A 21,746-nucleotide genomic window follows, 5' to 3' on the forward strand; every position below is an offset into this window, starting at 1 on the left:
CCACAGTCTTTTGAGAGACAAGAGACTGTCGTGTAGGGGTGGGTAATATAGCTTCAAAATGATATTGCAATGCTTCAGTAAATTTGCAATAAATACATTTTCAGTGATAAAAAAAACATCAAACAAAATAACAAAAAAAAAAATACTGCGCAACAGTTGGGGAGTGCAGATTAAAGGTAGCAGGATTTAATAGTGCAAGTATAATCAAAGACATTTTCCATCCTTTTCCAATGAGTTTTTGCGTTGTTTTCCGATGTCTAAGGAGCTTAGAAAGAAAAGTGTCTGTCTTCTTTAAGTTGCTTGAAGACGTTTCATCTCTCATCCGAGAAGCTTCTTCAGTTCTAAGATCAAATGGTGGAGAGTCCCATATTTAAGCCCTATGGGAGTGTCCTCCCAGGAGCACAATGGACCCCCTAACGATCCTCTACCTAATCGCACAAGCCAAGGTGTGAAAAGGTCACAATCAGCCAAGGTTTCAGGTGAACTCATCGGCTGTATCCCAATTCAAGGTCTGCAGCCTTAAAGTACGCAGCCTCAACGATCCTCAAGGGCCGCGTACTTAAAGACCGCTAAGGCCGGAAGTGCAAGGCTTGTGAAATGGGACGGTCTAGCCTCCGTTGCACTGCCCAGGTTGCCTAGCAACCATGATACTAACAGCTGGAAACGTGTCATACAGCTTTGTTTGGACAGAAATGAAGGAGAAAATCTTTTGTTCATTTGTTTGTTTCTTTCTACATGAGCTTTGATCATTCTCTGTAGGATTAAGCTCAGCTATTGAACGGCGTATATTTTAAAGTAGAGGCTTTAAAACCAAGTTAGTACAAACGTCACTAATGTCACATAACTTTGCCGACATGTGGCCAACAGTAATGTTTTAATGTTCTTCGTTATTAAACATTTGCACATAAATAAGTGACATAATATTCAGTACTTACTTAAAGTTTACTCTTCGGGCACCCCTCATTCGCCGTTTTTTTTCGGCAAAATTATCCACACCCACCGCCGCGCTATGCATTCTGGGATACGTTGGGCCACGAAGTCTACACTGCCACAGCCTTAAAATTCAGGGAAATGAAGGACGCATTTCAGGGCCGCATTTCGAGCAACCTTTGAATTGGGACAGCCTTCGGCGCGCCGCTGTGACGTAATCGGCCTTGAAACGCGTACTTTAAGGCTGCAGACCCTGAATTGGGATACAGCCATCGTGAAACCTAGCCCCACCCTATCATGTGATTTCCTAAGGTCAGAAGGCCCAGGATGTGAGTGGGCGTTAAGGCGTCTGGAAAGGGATCTCAAAACTGGATTATAGATGGGAGACAGTTGGTGTCATAAACCACCGCCTCTGTTTTATGAGGATCATTCACAGTGGACATAGATGGCTTCTTTCACTCCTCTTTCAAACCATCTGTCTTCTCTGTCCAAAATGTGAACATTGGTGTCCTTGAAGGAATGACCTTGGTCCTTTACGATGACCTGGATGATTGAGATGTTGTTTTCTGATAATCCTGAGGTCAGAGTGTGAAGTTGCTAAACTGGTTAACACTTTAGTTTAACAATAATTAAACTTATTTAACCTTATAACAATACAGGAGCTTCACAGTAATGTCCAGAATAAAATGTTTTCTACCTGGGATGTTGTATCTGGGGTTGACCTTTTTTGCTAACTGCTTTTAGGACTTTTACGACCATTTGGTTTGGAATCCTATCCTAGACCGATCAGTATGTAACCGCATCCATGCACAGTTTGCTTTGGCTCTCAACACAGCCCCAGAGCTATGATGATGCTTGGTGGTGTCATTTATTTACTTTTTTGTTGCACATCACTGGCTACCAGTGTCTCCACCTTTACGGTTGTACCTCAAGCAGTGAAACAATTTTGTTGTTTCCAGTTTTCCCAGAACCAGTTTTGTGGTGTATTGTGACGTATTGGAGGCTGTGGAAATGTTGCTCTCAGACATGTGTTAGCTTATCTCTTTGTTTTGCTCATAAATGCGGAGCTTTTCTATGCCATTGATGATTAATAGGACATTTTTATATAACAACTAAGAATGTAGTTTTATTGTCATGGACAGTATATACACACATACATTTTTACCATGATATACATGATATTCTTACATCTAGTATTGATTTAAGCGCAATTGCCACTGAGCATCATCCCCAGAGATTAATGTCACAACCCTCTTTCACATCATGGCTATACTACGATTCCCAGCATTCACCCTAACCATATTTGACTGTTTTTTTGTGGAGGCTTGAAATTTGTACACCACACTGCTTTAAGCTGCTAGTTTTTATGATGTCAAAAATTCTTTAGACGACTTCAATGTTTAACTTGTGTGAGAGGTTGACATGGTTCACATGGAGAAGAAGATGATAGAGGGAAATTCTAATAAGCATCTATTGTGTACAATTAAACGAGGCATCTAATGAAAATAAGCTTTTAATGGCCAAAAAACAAAACCAGGAAACAAAAAGACTGTAAGAATATAAACGAAATTACACATGAGAAAATAGAACTAAACAGAGTAGGTTTAAATTGCTAGCTATGACAAACATGTGGAACATCTTCTTCACAGAGGAAAGATCACTATAGATACAAACTCTGCAAAGACTAAGCTGCAGGTAATTAACACAGGTGAAGGACGTTAGAAAAACAGGAAACAAAATCCAGAAAATTAAATGAGAAGATCAACTCAAATCAAAGTAAATAAGAAACAACCAAAAGATAGCTATCATGGCAAAGTGAATGAATAAATGTACATGAGAAAACACAAGTGTGGGGAAGGAGAAGTGCTGCTGTAGCCCCTTTAGTCAGCTTGTGTGTGCGTGTGTGTGTGTGTGTGTGTGTGTGTGTGTGTGTGTGTGTGTGTGTGTGTGTGTGTGTGTGTGTGTGTGTGTGTGTGTGTGTGTGTGTGTGTTTCTCTGCAGCATTTCTTACCCTGCCCAGCTTCAGCATTAGGTAAAACTATTCTGGCAGAGATTTTTGTTTACTTCTCTAATTTTATAGCAGACACAGCTATCTGAAAAAAAAACAACCTGAGCTAATATATATGTAATTCGATTACTGTGTTAATATTGTAATGATTATAGTGTGTATTGCATATCACAGTGTTGGGGGAAAAAACAACCATGTAATAGATTTTTAAAAAACTAGGAAATGCAAACAGCACATTTATTCATAGTTTTCAGAGGATGTGTGAGGAAAAGCTCAGCACACCGGCAGTGGCATTTTACTCATTTACAGCCTGAATCATATTTTAGTTTCTAATTAAGCATTGACCGGCTAGCTCATGGTCTTATGGCAGGAGGCAGGACTCAACAAGTGGTAAGTCTGTTGTAGGGCCATGTTTAACTCACATTTTACTACACCAAACTGTAGACATTTTGTGGCATAAATGCATTCAGGGAGTCATACAGCATTAAAAAAATGACTTGACTTTTCAACTAAATTTAACCGCAAAGGTTTTCTTCAGACAGATATAAAAAAAATGCCACTAATGATCCTGATCAATAACAACGGCACAGAGCCAACCTTTTTTAACCTTTTTTGTCTGGATGAAAGCCCACTAACCAATTTCCAGTGGAAGCAAGAGTCAGATTACTGCACAGTCAAACATTTGACAAAAGTGATATCGTGTGCAAAAGGTAAATGTTTCTGAATCGCATCTTTTATCAGAACTAAAGTACATATTACACAAGATGAAGCCTCCATTTCATTGAAAAAATGCATTAAAAATGCATATTTTACTCTAATGTGACATCAAATTTGACCACACCCTATGGATCACTTTTGAGCTCTTCTAACTCTGTGGAAACGGACAAAATAACAAAGGCAAAAACGTCATTCAACAGGAAAATGACACCATCATGCAGTGTTAATCTAAATAATGTTCTATAAATACATACACATTTTAGCATTGGATTAGAAAATAAGCTCCACTTTGAGCTGTTGCTTGTGTGTGTGTGTGTGTGTGTGTGTGTAAGCACACTGATGAGCATCATTGTATCACAAAATGAATTAAAAATTGTACTGAACTGGATGGTACTTATCAAAAATAACATAACAAAGCAATTGTATCAGGTGTAATAGACAATTTTCTGGTTTCTTCTTTCAGCTCCATTTTTCAGTATCGTTGAGACACAGAGAAAGCAAGAAACAGATGTGAGAAATCTGATTCCTCCCACATGAGCAATAATCTAATAGAACGAGATGGAAGGGGACACATGATTGAGTGATGACATGGTCAGTAGTTGGATGGCTGCAAGACATTCATGGGTGAAAAGGAGGGAGGAACAGAGTTACATGGACAGCACATCTTAGTTCCTGGTTATTTTGTTTATCATGCTTACTCACATTGATGTCATAAATATAATGTAATTAATTGTGGGCAAGTTTAGAGGTGATTCGGTAGACCTGAAGTTATTTTTTTGTACGACGAGTACCTCATAACACCTGTCCCAGCAGCAGGGTTGCCAGATTGGCCCTGCGTTGGAACTCTGCCAGAAACGACATGCAGGTCACTGGGTAGTGCTAATACTTGGCAGTGCATGCTGTTGCTGTCAGTACAGTAGAAGTATTTGTTGTGTTGTGGACAAACCACAAAATTATACAGTGTCTTTTCAGCTCAAATTCCAAACTCTGTTTAAATTTACATTGTACATACATTATTTATTAATGTAAAAACATTTTTTATTCATTGTCCTAAGGTCAGTTCCTGACTGTGTGCATAAGTTCCATTCATAAAAGATGATGGGAATGAAACAACATGTTAAAGCAGGTTCTGAGAGTCGCTTTTGCATCTTAAGCACCTGTTACCTGTAAATCTCCTAAGGCCAGTCTTAAAATCATGGACAAAAATGTCTTTGTGGTTTCTCAACACTCTCCATTATCTGGATCATCTAAAAGTATTGCTTTGGTAATGCAAAAAACCCAACACAGATTCTGGTTGTACTTCCTGGTTTTTGTATTAAGATGATGTTTCCTAAGTAGAGGCTATTACGTGAATCAAAACAAAAACAGCAAAGTCTATCAAAGATAAAGTCACTAGATGAGAGGTGGAATTATACTTTTTAACACTATCAAATTTTAGATCATGGTCCATTATCTTAGCATTATTACTGGCTATCATTAGGCACAGTGATTCAGGTACAAATAACCTCACAATGCAACATGTGATGGACAGACAGGAATAAAAATGGGATAGATGGACACAAATATATGATATAAACATATATGTTTATATTTTACTGTAAAGTAGAGCTCATTGTATCTGGCTGATTCCAACTACACTACTGGCCAAAAGTTTTAGAACACCCCAGTTTTTCCAGATTTGATTGAAAATCATACAGTTTAATCTCTCACTGCACTCTGAAATGAAAGCATGGTACAAATAAGCAATTGGAGTTGAAAAAGAAATCATAGAATGAATATATGGACCAAAATGTATTCTAAACTTTTGGCTCATCAAAGTAGCCACCTTTGGCAGATATAACAGCTGAACACCCGTGCCATTCTTTCTACAACAGAAATCAAATATTCTTTAGAAAGCTCTTCCCATATCTGTTGCAGAAGTCCCCATAAATGTGCAGCACTTGTAGATTGCTTTGATTTAATTCTTCTGTCCAGTTTATTCCAAACCAGCTTGATTGGATTTAAGTCTGGAGACTGTGCTGGCCATTAAATGTTTTCAAGCTTACCATCTTGTTTTTCTTTCCTGCGGTAGTTTTGGAATAGCTTGAACTTGTGTTTTGTGTCATTATCTTGCTGTAAGATGAACCCCTGACCAACTAGGTGCATACCAGATGGTATTTCATGGCACTGTAGAAAGCTGTGGTAGCCATTTTGATTCAGGCTGCCTCCTACTCTGCACAAGTCACCGACCCTGGATCCATTAAAAACAGTCCAGACCATCACCCTTGATCTCCAAGTTTGACAGTTGATGCCACACACTGTGGAACCATCCTTTCCGACTCGATGGCGTACAAAGATCCTGCGTGATAAACTGAGGATTTCAAATTTTGATTCATCAGTCCATTATACCTTCATCCAGTCTTCAGTAGTCCATTGGCAGTGTTGCATGGCCCAGGCAAGCATCTTTGTCTTATTCTGATGTCTTAGTAATGGCCTTCTTGCTGCAACTTGTCCTGTCAAACCTGCAGCATAAAGTCTTCTCTTCACAGTTGAAACTGAGACTTACAGTAGCTTGCAAAAGTATTCCCCTTGAACTTTCCCACATTTTGTCACATTACAGCCGCAAACATGAATCAATTTTATTAATTTCCACGTTAAAGACCAACACAAAGTGGTGTACACGTGAGAAGTGGAACGAAAATCATACATGATTCCAAACATTTTTTACAAATAAATAACTGAAAAGTGGGGTGTGCGTAATTATTCAGCCCCCTTTGGTCTGAGTGCAGTCAGTTGCCCATAGACATTGCCTGATGAGTGTTAATGACTAAATAGAGTGCACCTGTGTGTAATCTAATGTCAGTACAAATACAGCTGCTCTGTGACGGCCTCAGAGGTTGTCTAAGAGAATACTGGGAGCGACAACACCATGAAGTCCAAAAAAAAACACACCAGACAGGTCAGGGATAAAGTTATCGAGAAATTTAAAACAGGCTTAGGCTACAAAAAGATTTCCCAAGCCTTAAACATCCCGCGGAGCACTGTTCAAGCGATCATTCAGAAATGGAAGGAGTATGGTACAACTGTAAACTTACCAAGACAACGCCATCCACCTAAACTCACAGGCCGAACAAGGAGAGCGCTGATCAGAAATGCAACCAAGAGGCCCATGGTGACTCTGGACGAGCTGCAGAGATCTATAGCTCAGGTGGGGGAATCTGTCCATAGGACAACTATTAGTCGTGCACTGCACAAAGTTGGCCTTTATGGAAGAGTGGCAAGAAGAAAGCCATTGATAACAGAAAACCATAACGGTGTGTTCACACCGAACGCGATGGACGCGAATAGAGCGTCAGGTTTACATGTAAAGTCAATGGAAAGGCGCGATGACGCGCGATTGCGGGTCTCGCGAAAATTCGGAAGCAGATTTGCGTCGCGAAAACGCCAAAACGCGTGAAACGCGCGTCAGTGTAGCGCGTCTGGCGCGTTTGACTCGCGAATAAAACCACGCGCGTGAGTTTTTGTGTTGCATTTTGTGCATACGCGCGTTTCGCGTCTACCGCTCGAGTTGGAAAAATCTGAACTCCAGCGTCAAATCGCGCCGCGACAACCAATCAGGAGCCTGGTGACGTGGCTGTTACCTAGGTCAAAGGGGCAGATCCAGCCAAAGCCTTTCATACTTCAATGGAGGGGAAGGCTAATCAATGCGGTAGCAAACAACTCGGAGCTGTACAACACCAGCTGCTTTCAGTACCGAGACAGGAATAAAAAGGACTGAGCTTGGAGGAAGATATGTGAAGAGATCGGGCAACCTGGTAAGTTCATTCATTTCTCTTTTGAAAGTTTTCACTGACCCGGGGAAGCCGCACAAAAGCTAGCAAGCCACCGCTATTTTCCCACTGACGTACAAATACCGTTCTGCTTTTATGCATGTTATCATTTAGGAATATATTTTATTGTTTATTAATAAACAGCACACAGTGGTCCCGCTGTTCATCCGTCACTGCTTTGCTTTTTCGCTGATTTTTTATTGCACAGTACAGCATTGCATTCTGCAGCCTGATTGACAAATCTCCTGCGCTTGCCAAATTTATCACGTTTGGTTTTGATAACCATCGCGTCCAATAGAAAAAACAGCACAAAAACACCCATAACTATGAGCCTCATTCGGAAATAGACACCTGCACCGTGAGGGAAAAAGGCGCACGAAAGTGGCGGGCAGATGAAGACAAACCGCGGCATAATAATACTTTTACGTTTTGCAATCTACAAAGGTTTGCACTTTGAGAATCAATTGTGAGAACTGTGACCAGGGGCTAGTTATTCTGAGAACCCCTGCAATAAATGAGGGACCACTGTCTACTCTACGATTATTATATCGAACCTGTTAACATTTAATACTGTATTGATAGAACCAACTGATTCTGCAGCAGAGCATCCCCAGTCCCTGAGCTCCTGCTGCTGCACCCACAGATATGTACAGCAAGCACTGATACCTTTTTAGTCGGTGGGATTCCCTTGTGATCACCTTTACTAAATATCTACAACCAATCTGATTATATCCTGTTATTGTTTTTTTTTTTTTCCAATGTTGAAATTAAAATCTAGTAGCAGCCTTCTCATTTCTTTGTGTTTTGTGCTGTTTTACAGGCCCACAGAGGAGGACGGCTCCGAGGCAGATGAGGGACGGGTCCCAGGACGGTCCATCGGCGGTGGAGCTGGCCATCCTGGAGTCCCTGAAGAGGCCACACCAGTCTCCAATGGAGCATTTCCTCCTCAGCCTTGTTCCTGCTCTGGAGAGCAGCTGGTCCTTTTTATTCCTGTCTCTCTGTAAATTCTTATATTTTATATATTTATGTTTAATGTTTTTCTGTTTGAGACTTTTAATATTATTTCAAATAAATGTTTATAATGACTAATGTCTCAGTTCTACTACACAGCAAATGTTGGCACACGACTTGACACATGTAGAATTTATTTCATATTATACTAATGACAAAATATACTGATACAGTGGGATGCAGAAGTTTGGGCAACCTTGTTAATAGACATTATTTTCCTGTATAAATTGTTGGTTGTTACAATAAAAAATGTCAGTTAAATATCATACAGGAGACACACACAGTGATATTTGAGAAGTGAAAAGAAGTTTACTGGATTTACAGAAAGTGTGCAATAATTGTTTAAACAAAATCAAGCAGGTGCATCAATTTGGGCACCACAAAAAAGAAATGAAATGAATATTTAGTGTATATCAATGTGTGTGTCTCCTATATGATATATGGGGTGCCTTTGTCTGGATGTGCTTCCCATCCAGAGCTGCACAGCACAGAGGAAAGTTCCAGCGCTCCTGGAATCCCTCTGTGATGGAGCGCCAGTCTCCAGGTGAAGGCACAGCCATGAAGTCGTCCACTAGACAGTCCCAGATGGACGTCGCTGCCTGGGGGGTGATCTGGCTCACCGTGGACACACCGACTCTGAAACTGAACGCGATGGTCCTGAAGGAGTCCCCAGTGACAAGGAACCTGGACAAAATTGTTCAAAATCAGTATTATGTGTACTGCAGTTACAAAATACATTATTCAAATTCCAAAATACTTTTGTGATGTCAGATATAAATCACAAAACTTAAATCTTACATAAAACATTTTGTAATTATAAGGATAATTACAAAATGTATATTAGATAATATCTAAAACAGTTGTTTTGTTTTAACTTTAACATATCATAATTTGATTGGTAGCAACTTTCACAACTACAGTGAGCCAATCACTCATAATTCCTAAACATGTCAATCAGGTAGGAATGAAGTAAGACATTAATAGAAATAAAGAGTTGTATGTTGACATGTAGCCCTTTCCTTGCTTAAATCATTAATATTTTTGAAAAATTAATCTGTGATAAGACAGCTTATCAAGATAGAACCATGTAACTAGAGATGAATCAAACTGTTCACAGTTTTATCTAACTCTGTTTTAATAAAGGCTGTGACCCCTGCTATAGAGTCTGACAGCTGCAGGGATTATATACAAACATTCAACTATCCCAGAATTAAACCAGGTCTAAATAAAAAGGAGTGAGTATCACTACAAGGTTAACTCAGTGGTCCTAATGCTACAGTTTGATATCAGCAAACACCGAGCGCATACATTGATGTGACACCACAGCCATGCTATCATTCAAACACTGATAACAGCATAAATCGAATTAAATCGGGACTTGATGAGACCTTCTGAGTATCACTAGAAATATTATAAAGAGTCGTCTCTGTACCACAGTTTGCTTTCAGTAAACACCGACAGCATTCACTGTTAGCATAGCACATCCATGTTAGCAGTGTATAACTGGATGGATTAGCATATTAGCACAGGTATCAATAAAGGACTACCGTATTAAATAGTTTTACTAACCTCAGGCAGACGGACAGGCGCTCTGCAGGTGGGATTGAGCGTCTGTAGTTGGTGTCTAGGCGGGCGATGCTGGGACCGACGAGGGAAAGCAGGTCCTCAAACTGGCCAACGGTGATAGCGCTGGAATCGGCCGTCATCCAGGCGCAGCTCCTGGAGCAAGTGGTGAAACTCACCAAACTGCTCATGCCTCTGGAGGACCTGATGGACCCAGGTACGGCGAGGACGTCTGTTACGCTGCTGCTCTGCTCTCCACAGTACATAGAGAAGGGAGACTCTCTCTTCAAGTGCTAGCTCGATAGCTGCCATCTTGCAAAGATACCGGTCTGGCACAACTCCCTCCCACATTCCTCCCACATTTCCGGTTCACGCGCGTCAAAATGTATTTTGACGCGCGATGGATTTTTCTTGGACACGCGTTGAGACGCGAATGTACACGCGTCAAATTAGGGGCGTTTGGGGCGTTTTATTCGCGTCCATCGCGTTCGGTGTGAACACACCGTAAGAGGTCCTGTTTGTAGTTTGCCACAAGCCAGGTGGGGGACACAGCAAACATGTGGAAGAAGGTGCTCTGGTCAGATGAGACTAAAATGGAACTTTTTGGCCAAAATGCAAAACGCTATGTGTGGAAAACGAGCACTGCACATCACTCTGAACACACCATCCCCACTATCAAATATGGTGGTGGCAGCATCATGCTCTGGGGGGGCTTCTCTTCAGCAGGGACAGGGAAGCTGGTCAGAGTTGATGGGAAGATGGATGGAGCCAAATACAGGGCAATCTTGGAAGAAAACCTCTTGGAGTCTGCAAAAGACTTGAGACTGGGGCGGAGGTTCACCTTCCAGCAGGACCTCGACCCTAAACATAAAGCCAGGGCAACAATGGAATGGTTTAAAACAAAACATATCCATGTGTTAGAATGGCCCAGTCAAAGTCCAGATCTAAATCCAATCGAGAATCTGTGGCAAGATCTGAAAACTGCTGTTCACAAACACTGCCCATCTAATCTGACTGAGCTGGAGCTTTTCTGCAAAGAAGAATGGGCAAGGATTTCAATCTCTAGATTTGCAAAGCTGGTAGAGACAGACCCTAAAAGACTGGCAGCTGTAATTGCAGCAAAAGGTGGTTCTACAAAGTATTGACTCAGGGGGCTGAATAATTACGCACACCCCACTTTTCAGTTATTTATTTGTAAAAAATGTTTGGAATCATGCATGATTTTCGTTCCACTTCTCACGTGTACACCACTTTGTGTTGGTGTTTCACGTGGAATTCCAATAAAATTGATTCATATTTGTGGCTGTAATGTGACAAAATGTGGAAAGGTCCAAGGGGAATACTTTTGCAAGCCACTATACTTACTACGACCACTATTAAGCTGTTGTCCTGTGAGCCGCCTATCACGCAAGCTGTTAACTCTCAGAAACTTGTCCTCTGATTCAGTTGAGGCTTCTGTTTCTGAGCCTTTTGATGGTGAAGAAAACTGTACCTTGACTTTTGATTTTGCAATTCCTCTGTAGGAAAGACCTACATTTTAAGTGTTGTGATGGTCTGTCTGTCTTCCATTGTTAATTGCCTTTTTCTCGCCATTTCTGTTACAACACACTACTTTCTGCAGTATAATACTGTTCAAATGATGGTACCAGAGTGTGTTCTAACCAAGAGGGTTGTAAGTAATCCAGAAAGGTTGGAACACCTGTAGGAATCAGTAGCACCAGCTTTCAAGGCTTGATCAACCTCCATTGCTGCAGAACAGCTTTAAATTGTTAACCCATTTTGTGTACCTTGAAAAAGGACTTTTTGTATAATTCTGAAATGTACATTACTTTAGAGTTTTAGGTAACCTTACCTTTTTTTTAACCTCTGGCAGGTCACTACTTACCTTTGTACCATTTCTAGCTATTCATTGGACTTGAACAACTTCAACTGCAATAAATAACTGGAAAAATTGGGCTGTTCTAAAACTTGTGACCGGTAGTGTACGCAAACAAGTAAGATGTCAACAAAATATCACGATATTACAAAAATCATGAATATGTGTTTTCCTTTTTTATACTGATAATGTGGTATAAAAATCACATAAAAGTGGTATAATATTTTTCCTGGGTTGTAAGGCGGTGCATGACTAAACCACACTGAAGTATCCTCTAAACACTTGCCACATGACATGCAGCAAGTAGTCACATTGCTCATAAAGCTCACAGGAAACTCACCACACATATGAGACATGCATATTATTTAAAACATTTCTAGAAGAAAAGTCACACAATACTTAGACTTAACTCAGTGATGAGAGCAGCATTTATGTCAAAGTACGGTTCAAGAAAAACTGCTGTATTTTATATTTTTCTGTTTAAATCCACGCTTAAAATGAAGTCCCTTTTTTAAATGTTATGTTATGTTCTCATTATTAATATGCACTTGCATATTAATAATCCTCATGCTAATCTATTTCTTTGTTGACTCTTTGTGACCATGTCATAAAAATAAATAAGCAACCTGCAGCAAATATCACACTGACGTATAGTGAAGTCTCCTTAAAACTCATCACATATGGAAACTTGTAAAAGATCACTCCTCATTGTGTTTAAATATACTGGGTAAGCCTAATTTTTTGAAGTGCAGGGCTGATCTTTTAGCTCAATGTTAATAAGATTATCATAGATTTAATGTGCCACCAAGTGAAAGCAGAAGTAAAAAGTGCAAAACACAGAGTTCCCAAACAGGATACAACCCGAGCTGACAGACATGTGACTTGTACCACTACGACACCAAGAGCCTCCGACTCTGTTCCTGTTTGCTGCACAATTGTGATGTATCAAGATGCCAGTGTCCCGTGCATTCTTTCACATTACCATACGCATTTGATTTCCCAAGATGAGCACATGATAAATTCACATAGTTTACTGTATTGTGTAGTAAAGTAGAGCAAAACAAACTAGATCTAAAGAACAACAATCTAGAGGTGTAGTTTCACAATTCAGCCTGAAATATTCCAATAACAGTCCATCCTATACAAATCACACGACTGAAAATGGATAAAATTCCTATTTTCTTAACTTTTCATTACGATAAACCAGGAGTTAGAGCTTTGAAACACTAACAATGGAGCTAGAATATTTATGAAAGAGATATTTGACATGTTGTATCATTGATGAGAGAGGAAAGTACAGTCTCAGTTTCCTTTGCTGCCTTGATTTCTGCCTTGAATATGTCCATTGGAAAATAGATTTTTTCCTATGTTTTACTGTAGTGAATTTAATTCCCTGGGCTTGTACTTCATCAGTATACTCAATCAAAGCTACTTAGGAAGGAAACCATGTTTATGGGATTAGAGGGGATTGGATGTAGATGAATGCTTTGTCCCAGTGTTTGTATTTTAAAATGCACAGACATTTGGCTACGATCCATCCCTGATTAATCTACTTTTAGAAGTAAGTCACTGCTCTGTAAATCCATTACTTCAGTGTCTCGGGGTCTGTACCTTTTCTTATGTAACCATTTAACTTGTGTGATCTTCGTGCTGCTGCGGTTCTTGGGTTAGTCAGTCCCTAGCAAAGCTGAGTACACTTCTGTTTTGGGTCTGTGCAACCTGAGAAGTGAGATACTGCAGATGAAGCAAATCGGTAGAGTGTGATATGGAATAGCGAGAAGTGAGGTGCCGATAGGATGAGAACAGAGGGAACAAGAGGAGGAGAGAGTTATTCACAGACAGATGGATGGATAATGTACTTATGAGTCAAGATCCCCCAGGAGCCACTGCTGTCTGCTTATGTCACTCACCACTTTCATCACTAAGCCCGCCTCCTGTCTCACCTTCTATCACACTTGCCTGTCTTCTGCCCTTTCATTTAGTTTCCTGTACTTGTCACACATTTCCTCCCGTCTCCTCTCCTCTCTAATCTTTTGTTTCCTCTATGTCCATCATTACGCCCATCTGGGGGAAATTCCTTCCTGCAGCTGCTCACTGGGAAGGCCTTGTGAGATTATTCACTCATTGATTACATCTCTGAGTCCAAACTTTATTCATTAATTAATCCATCCTTCTGCTCATCACCTTGTCACAGGGCTAACTGTGCTTTACGTCATTGTTCCATTCAGAGCATCTCCTTATCCATTCATCAACCTGTCCAGTTACTCATTGATTCTATATGAAATCATTATCATTAATACATTTCCAAAATAAATCAGTCATTCATTCATTTGTTCACTTTTTCATTCACCCCTGTATCATTCATAGTAAGTAAGGTGATTCTCCATGAATGCTTACTGTCAGAGAATCTCTTTCCCAGTCATAGTCAGTAGGTTCAGCCCGTAAGGATGTGAAGGGGGTATAAGGTATCAGCTAATGCCCAGGTCTTTGTCTGACTGCTTCAGTCATCTGGGAGGAAGGGTGTGTGTGTGTATGTGTGTGTGTGTGTGTGTGTGTGTGTGTGTGTGTGTGTGTGTGTGTGGGGTTAGGGAGTGAGGGAAGCCTGATTTATGGTCCCATGTTGGTTTCCATTTGCATAGCTCTTTGGTTGTGCAGAGAGAGGGATTGTGGGAATTCGGCCAGTGCAGAGGTAGTGGAGACTCACTTGTGTGCACTCCTCCAAAAAGCCAACAGAGCGTTGTGCATAGGTAGAATCCTGATTGGTTGAAAATTGAAACAAAAGGGAACCACAGAAGAAGAGCCATGAAATGGCACTCTATCAGCAAGAAGTTCTTCAAATATGGTGACTGTTGTCTTTTCTGTGGCAGGGGCTAACAAAGGACCAACAATGGCACAAACATGAGCACATATAGCACAAATATACTGGTCCACATTCCACACAGTATCAACACTGCCACTGGGTGACAGCTAACAGCTACAGCATGTAGATGTGCATCTGCAAAGCTCTGCCTAGCATCTTCAGGTGCTACATTTAGGCTTTTTGAAAACCTGTTACTTTTCTTAAAAGACAATGGATACACCTTTCATCACACAATTAAGTGTGTTACATTTAATTAATTTAATTAAATGTGTTACATTTAATTGTATCAGTGGAGCCCAACCTATGGAACTGTTATTTTATGTAGGCACATGATCCATTTACACGATAAAAGCAGATCTGTAATCTGTAATGTTTCAGATGATATTTCCTACACATCCACTACAAATCTCATGTAGTTTGAGCTATTTAAGTTGTGTAGCTCGCCTCCTCTTCAGACCACTTTGTAACCCACCTTTACCTCAGCTCCTCCTGTTCATGATGTGCCTGACTTAATTGCTGTCAACACTACAGTTACTGATGACTGATCTTGTTTTTCTCACCCCGTTGCTTCACTGAATGCAACATTTCCTTTTGCTACTATCATCTGCCTGCACTGGATTTTATAGCGGCATGTAAGAGATGCATATGGTGGAGATCTGCTTTACGAACACCAAAATTGACTGGCTGCAGCATGAGTAAATGTTTTGTGACCACTTTTGTAAGGTGCAGCCATTAGGGAGACAATCCAGAACCCCTGTTTTGAGGAGACGTGTATTTTAACTTTCATTCAACTGTTACGAGGCATCAGCAGCAGAACTTGATATTCTGTGTCAGCAAAGTGATGTCATGCTGCTTTTCTTTGCTGACATGTTGCAGAGGGAATTGTCAGGAAGAAAAATGCCTTTCTTACTCTTTTTTTTTTCAGCCTGCTTAACATTCTTCTTAGAACTGACTCAACTTTCGCACGGGTTTTCACACAAAACAAAAGCTAGAATGTCCAAAATTGTGGAGATTTCCCCAAGTCTGTAGGTCTTAATGAGCTCACACGTGCATGTAAGCTGATATTGTATTACCTCAAATACTGTATGGCTCCACAGAGGCCCATTAACTTAGTATTGCATCATAGGCCCGTGCATTAGTCTGACCGAGCCCCGCAGACGCCAGAGGTGTCCCATGTCCATTACATCTCTCTCACCAACCAACAATCATTTATAAGTACCACCTGTCTCACAGCAACACAACAGGGACACATTTAAGGGAAACACCATTGTTATTGGAATGATAAACTACCAATATTGATGTTTATTGAGGCACCATGCAGTAAGTGATTGGTTCATAATTTGGGCTAAGAGCCTTTTAAGTAGCATGATGCAACAAGTAACATCATTGCTGGCCTCAGTTGAAATATTAAATATCTAATACCCAGTGTGTGTGTGTGCTTGTGTGCGTGTGGGTACTGTGTCTCCACTTACTGTTTTTCCTTTATTTTTTTGCAGGGTGTTTTCATTGAATTTGTATTCTGCATACACTAATGTAATAGAGTCTGATTTGTACCCCTAACATCATCATATCACAGCACAGATTTACGCATGAGCACACAAATGCCATGTGCAGGATTGTTTGCATCTGGAGTGTAGTCTTAGTGTTGCAGCTGGGCTTTCTTTAACACGAAGCAACAAAAGCTGAAAACTGTAACTCTGACCAGCTCCCTGGAGCTCTGGCTGAAGAGGGATTGTCTCTCCTGTCATGAGAGTGATTAAGGGCTTACACTCTTACATTTCATTCTAGTCAAACATGTGCTGCAGCTTTGCCAGGTATTGCCTCTTGTGTTTGCACACTTTTGTGAACGGTGCTTGTGGTCTTAGGCTTGTTTGTCACGTTCACCTAGAGGGAAAACAACCAGGAAGCTCTCCAGCCTCCTGTTTAGATTCTTTTATGAAACATTTACATTGTACATTGCATATTTGTTTAATGTGGAGCCATTTAACTAAATCTACGACACAAATGGCTCCTTTGATCTACAACCCCTGCCAGGTAAATGGAGGTGCAGGACAGGAGCCGCTCCCCGTCTCGCAGGACCAGCCGAGTAGAGCAGGTAGTGGGACGATGGCTGAGACGGTCCAGAGACTTGGGCAGCAGATCTCACTCTCTGAGCAGGTATTATGTCTTTTTTTTGTTTTTTGTATAAATCCATTATTTTACCATTTTTACTATCTTTGATATATTTTGCCTTGAGATGCACCTGTCTACAGTCATCATCAAAGGAAGCCCATATTTGTAAAACCTTCTAAAACAGGTTCTCTCATCCAGTAACAAATAAATTAATGCTTTAATCTGTGGCTTTTCACAATTATTTCCTTGTTTTTGTTATCCCCACAAATATAAGGCTGTTCACAGTAGTACTGCTCTGTGAGAAATACAGATACTGCAGTAAGATGTCACTCCTGAATTACTCCTCCAGGGATCGGGCTGCAGCAGAAGGGAAGACAGCAGAGTCCAGTAGCTCTGACCAGAGGAATTATCCCTTCCGCTTCAATATTCAGATCCAGCGCGACCCAAACCTCAACTCTCATGGCCTCACGCTTTCCTCCCAGAACCCGATTCTGGTGGAGGAGGTCACCTCAGGTAACGTTTGCAACAGCACCGTTCTAAGGAAATAGCCGTGACACAGATTTCTGAACTTTAAATCAAATGGGTCTCTATACTAAACCTTGTTGTGTTTATAAATAGCTATTCTATGCGGTGATCTGTAGCCCTCTTGTCCCTAAATCTACTGCAGCACTTTTCACTACCTTGGGAGTAGAAGGAGTGCATTATTAGTTTGAATCAGGGCCTTTTGTTTTAAAGCTGACACTGCATGTTCACCTGAGCCCTGCTATAGGAACCTCTTCACCAGCTTAGGCTTCTTCTCCCACAGAGACTTCATCCTACCTGCCAAGAGTCAATTTCTATTGCCACAGTCTGCAGAGCTCTAGTACTTTGTCAATGTCTCCCACCTAAAATCACACCTTTATTATTCTTTCTGTAGGTGAAAACTTACGACAGCGTTAGCCACTGTACACCTCATGAGTGGAGAGTAGCAAAGAACAAGTAATTCCACAGCCACAGCATAAATTAAAGAATTTTGGTATGTAAACCTACAGAATCATCATTTAATGCACCTCTGGTTTTATTCTACTTTATGCTTGTATAAGCTGCTATTACTAATATGTTTAGGACTGATATGTTTACTCAGCTAAAAGCTTTACTGACAACGAGGCTGTGATTGTTAGGAGGTAAAATACTGTATATACAGTTCACTCAGGAACAGAATATTGTTTGGCTCATTCTCCCTGTTGTCTCTAGAACCATGCCCTTATTTTGCATAAAGTAAATCTCCTCAGCAAATGAAGGCGTGGAGCTGTGCCAGACCCCTGCAGGCCTCTGGCCAGTGTACTGTGCAACACAAACTGACAAAAGTGAAGCCTCCAAGGCTGCAGATACTGCATACATGCACACAAAATTATATTAACAGAGGAAATGAACTGTGGTGCTTATGTGTTTGTGTGTGTGTGTTCCAAAACACATTTGGAAGGATTCAAGGAAGATGGCGTTTTTAGCCCTCGATTGAGGCTCTCAGGGAGCACGTACATTCGGACGATGCACTGTCTCCAAGAATCACTTCCAGGCAAATGCCTGATATGCAATAGACGGATATGACTAAGATTAGAAGTATGGTTCGGGTTTCAAAGAGGTGGAATGTGTATGCAGCTGGGGGGTGTGGTTGGAAACCTTAAATCAGTCCTCTTAACTAAATTAATTTACAGAGATGTAAGGATTTGCCAGCACATGCTGCACAAAAGGCTTCCTCAGTCAGAACCTCGTTTTTTCCCTCTGGCAATAGCCTGCTATAAATCACTTCTAAAGCAGAGGTGAAATCTCTCCTTTAATCAGTTCCTTTTTAGAAGTCTGACGTTTAATAAATGTATACAGAATTTTTTTTACGCCACACTATTAATCACAAAAAATAAAAAGGAAAATTATAAATATATAACTGGATGAAAATTTTTTAATTTCAACAGCACAACAGATTTGATTTCGGTTTGATGACACCATTCAAAATTGTTTTGCATATTTTTAAAAAAAGAAGTATTTGTGAAAGAGATTTATCATGGAATCTATACAATTTTGTGAAGTACCGAGTACACTCCATGATTCAGTAGCGTGTAGAACCACTATTAGCAGGAATCTTTTTAAGTAGTTGTTGTCTGTATGACTTTATCAGTCTCTCAGATCATTGTGGAGGAGTTAGTCCACTCTTTAAAATATTTCTTAAATTAATTGAGATTTGCAGCTCTCTTAAGATCCCACCACATCAGAGTGGCTCAACCATGTTTTGTTTTTCTCAATTTGCGCCATTAGGTTGTAACTTTATTTTCACTGTATTGCATTTTTTTCAATCAATGGGCTATTGGAACACCTTTCTTCTTTTTCAGCCATTCTCTTGTAGACTTGCTTTTGTGCTTTGGATCATTGGCCTGTTGGATGACCCACTTTTGTCTGAGCTTTAGCTGTCGGACGGATGGCCTCATATTTGACTCTAGAATACTTTGTTATTCAAAGGAGTTCATGATTAACTTAGTGACCTCAAAATGCTCAGATCCTGTGACTGCAAAACAAGCCCAAATCGTCACCCCTCCACCACCGTGCTGGCTGTTGGTGTAAAGTGTTTGTGCTGATTAACTGTTTGTTTTTTAGCAAACTTGTCACTGTGAATTACAGCCAAGCGTATTTGGACTCTGTCAAACAAGACATAAGTCTGTTGTTTGTTCAGCTGCAACATTGCAAATTGTGCTGCCATGTTCTTGAAGAGAACAAACAGGGTTGTCATAACATAAGCTGTGTCCCAAAACGTCGGCTGCATCCTTCGGAGGACTCTGCCTTCACGGTCTACGTGGGCCGGGTCCTTCGAAGACCAAGAAGGCCAGAAGTGCGAGGCTGTGAAATGGGACGGTCTAGCCTTCAGATTTGCGTCACCACTGTGTCAGTGGAGTTTAATAAACTCAGCCATCTGCTCCTTGCTATCTAAAATATAACAGGACACTGCCATAAATTCTCGACCGTCTCACACTTCTGTTTAATCAGTTTTCTGTTTGACTTGTATTCAGCTGTGTGAAAATCCCAGAGGAACCCACCTGATGGATTAATAAAGTTTTATTTAATCTAATAATCTAATAACTTTTTCTCAGCCAAACCGATTGACTCCGGAACAAATAAAACACTGAAAAAAGCCAAACAATTACATTTTTAAGTTATCCGAGTGACTTATGTATCATGTTTAACCTCAGTAGCGAAAGACAGCGGGGGTCCGAAAACAATGAAACTGGATGAAACAATGAGTCCGCAGCTCTCACCGGCTCAAGTGACCATTGAACCCCCCGGCTAGCTGTTGAGCGGGTGGGTAACAGACGTCTCCAAAAACGTCGGCGCACTTTTGCATATATGCAATGTCTTGATAAACCAAGCAGATATTTGAAGTTTACACAGCTACTTTCTCGCCTGAAAATATGTTAAAAGTTTCTGGGATATGGTGGGCCACGAAGGATACACCCGACCCATCCTTCAAAATCGGGGAAATGAACGACGCATTTGTCGGCCGCTTTTGAAGGACTCGACGAATTGGGACAGCCTTCGTCGGCTGGCTGTGACGTAATCGGCCTTCAAATGCGGCCTCCGAAGAATGCAGCCTATGTTTTGGGACACAGCTATAGAGTTTCATACTCAATACTGATACCCAGGAAAATACTGGATATACCATTTTTGATAGCGTTGGACAGATAATGGCGCCATCCTGCACCTACAGAAGAAATGGTGAAATATTCACAGATGCTCTGTGAATGGCAACAAAAACCATTACACAGAGGTTTTTAGTAGTTTCTCCAGGCTTGTGTGTCTGAAGTGTTATTCTGTGACCCAACATTGTCACAGATCTGAAATGGTAGAAAAGTTATCATCATGTGGTCAGCAGCCTGATGACTTCAAAATTTCAAGAAATAAAAACTATATGGTTTCTTTATGCATCCTAAAGTACAAAGATGGGATATCAAATACTGTAACATACAGACTCTGAAAAGAATCACTGAAATGTAACTAAACAACAGTTATTGCTATTAAAAGCATATCTGTATTATATCCTACATTTATTTCTCCTAGAAAAGCGCATGGGTCTGAATCCCCCTGAGGTCCAGGGTCAGATTACCTTCTTTCTCTTGTCCTCTTGGTCACCATCTGTTTCTGCCTGTCAGACACACACACACACACACACACACACACACACACACACACACACACACACACACACACACGCACGCACGCATAAAGATGCTGTTGCTCATGTCTCCAGTGGCCCCACCGAGTCTTGGCTCAATTCGTTCTCCCTGTCCGTCTGTCTGCAGCACGTGTTGCAGCATCTTGACTGTGAAATATGAATCCATTATTCGATAGGCTTTTTCAGGCCCATCAATATCGCCCAACATCTGTCTATGTTTATTTTAGTTATTTAATTGTGATAACATACTAGTATTCAATGCTTTCTCTGAATTATATGGTTACCTGATGTACAGAATAAACACATGTTGGTGGATGATATGGTTTATTAATAAGTAACAGAGATGATGGATGTCCCTCAGAATAGATTCACGTATGCTATTTGTGATCTGAGGCTCAGTTCTTTTGCTTTCCTGTTAGCAAGTCAGATCGATTGCAGTTTTATTTTTTAGCCGAAATCACAGACGGAGCTTCTGAAAACGGCTTGAGTCCCATAATTTGTAAACACAGTAAACAAATTTCAAATGATTTTTTTAATCTTGTTTGCTAGTGTCTAGTTTTATGGAATATGATGTAATGTGCGTGCTGTTCCCGTTAGAGTTAAAAGCGATGATAAAGCAAGACATGCTGTGGGATGTGATTGACAAGTCACTACCCTATGAGAGT

At 40.6% G+C, this 21,746-nt stretch overlaps 1 protein-coding gene and 1 long non-coding RNA gene across 2 annotated transcripts in view; one reads left to right on the forward strand and one right to left on the reverse strand.

Annotated features, from left to right (window-relative positions):
- The window catches only part of frmpd1a (FERM and PDZ domain containing 1a), a 57,446-nt gene that overhangs the window by 13,879 nt on the left and 21,821 nt on the right, over window positions 1-21,746 (forward strand). The window contains exons 3-4 of the mRNA XM_085410750.1: window positions 16,809-16,931; window positions 17,236-17,399. Of these exons, the coding sequence (XP_085266876.1) occupies window positions 16,813-16,931; window positions 17,236-17,399 (283 nt within the window). The 5' untranslated portion in view covers window positions 16,809-16,812. The remainder of the gene's footprint in view (window positions 1-16,808; window positions 16,932-17,235; window positions 17,400-21,746) is intronic.
- On the reverse strand, window positions 8,713-10,247 carry LOC146668761 (uncharacterized). The gene is made up of 2 exons (XR_014912179.1): window positions 10,045-10,247; window positions 8,713-9,159 (listed from the first exon to the last, which is right to left on the reverse strand). It is a non-coding gene; the product is annotated as an uncharacterized LOC146668761 (long non-coding RNA).

Source organism: Rhamphochromis longiceps, linkage group LG6 (genome assembly GCF_057381845.1).
Source record: "Rhamphochromis longiceps isolate RC_006_pf linkage group LG6, R_longiceps_female_GT1.1, whole genome shotgun sequence".
Taxonomy (NCBI): Eukaryota; Metazoa; Chordata; class Actinopteri; order Cichliformes; family Cichlidae; genus Rhamphochromis; species Rhamphochromis longiceps.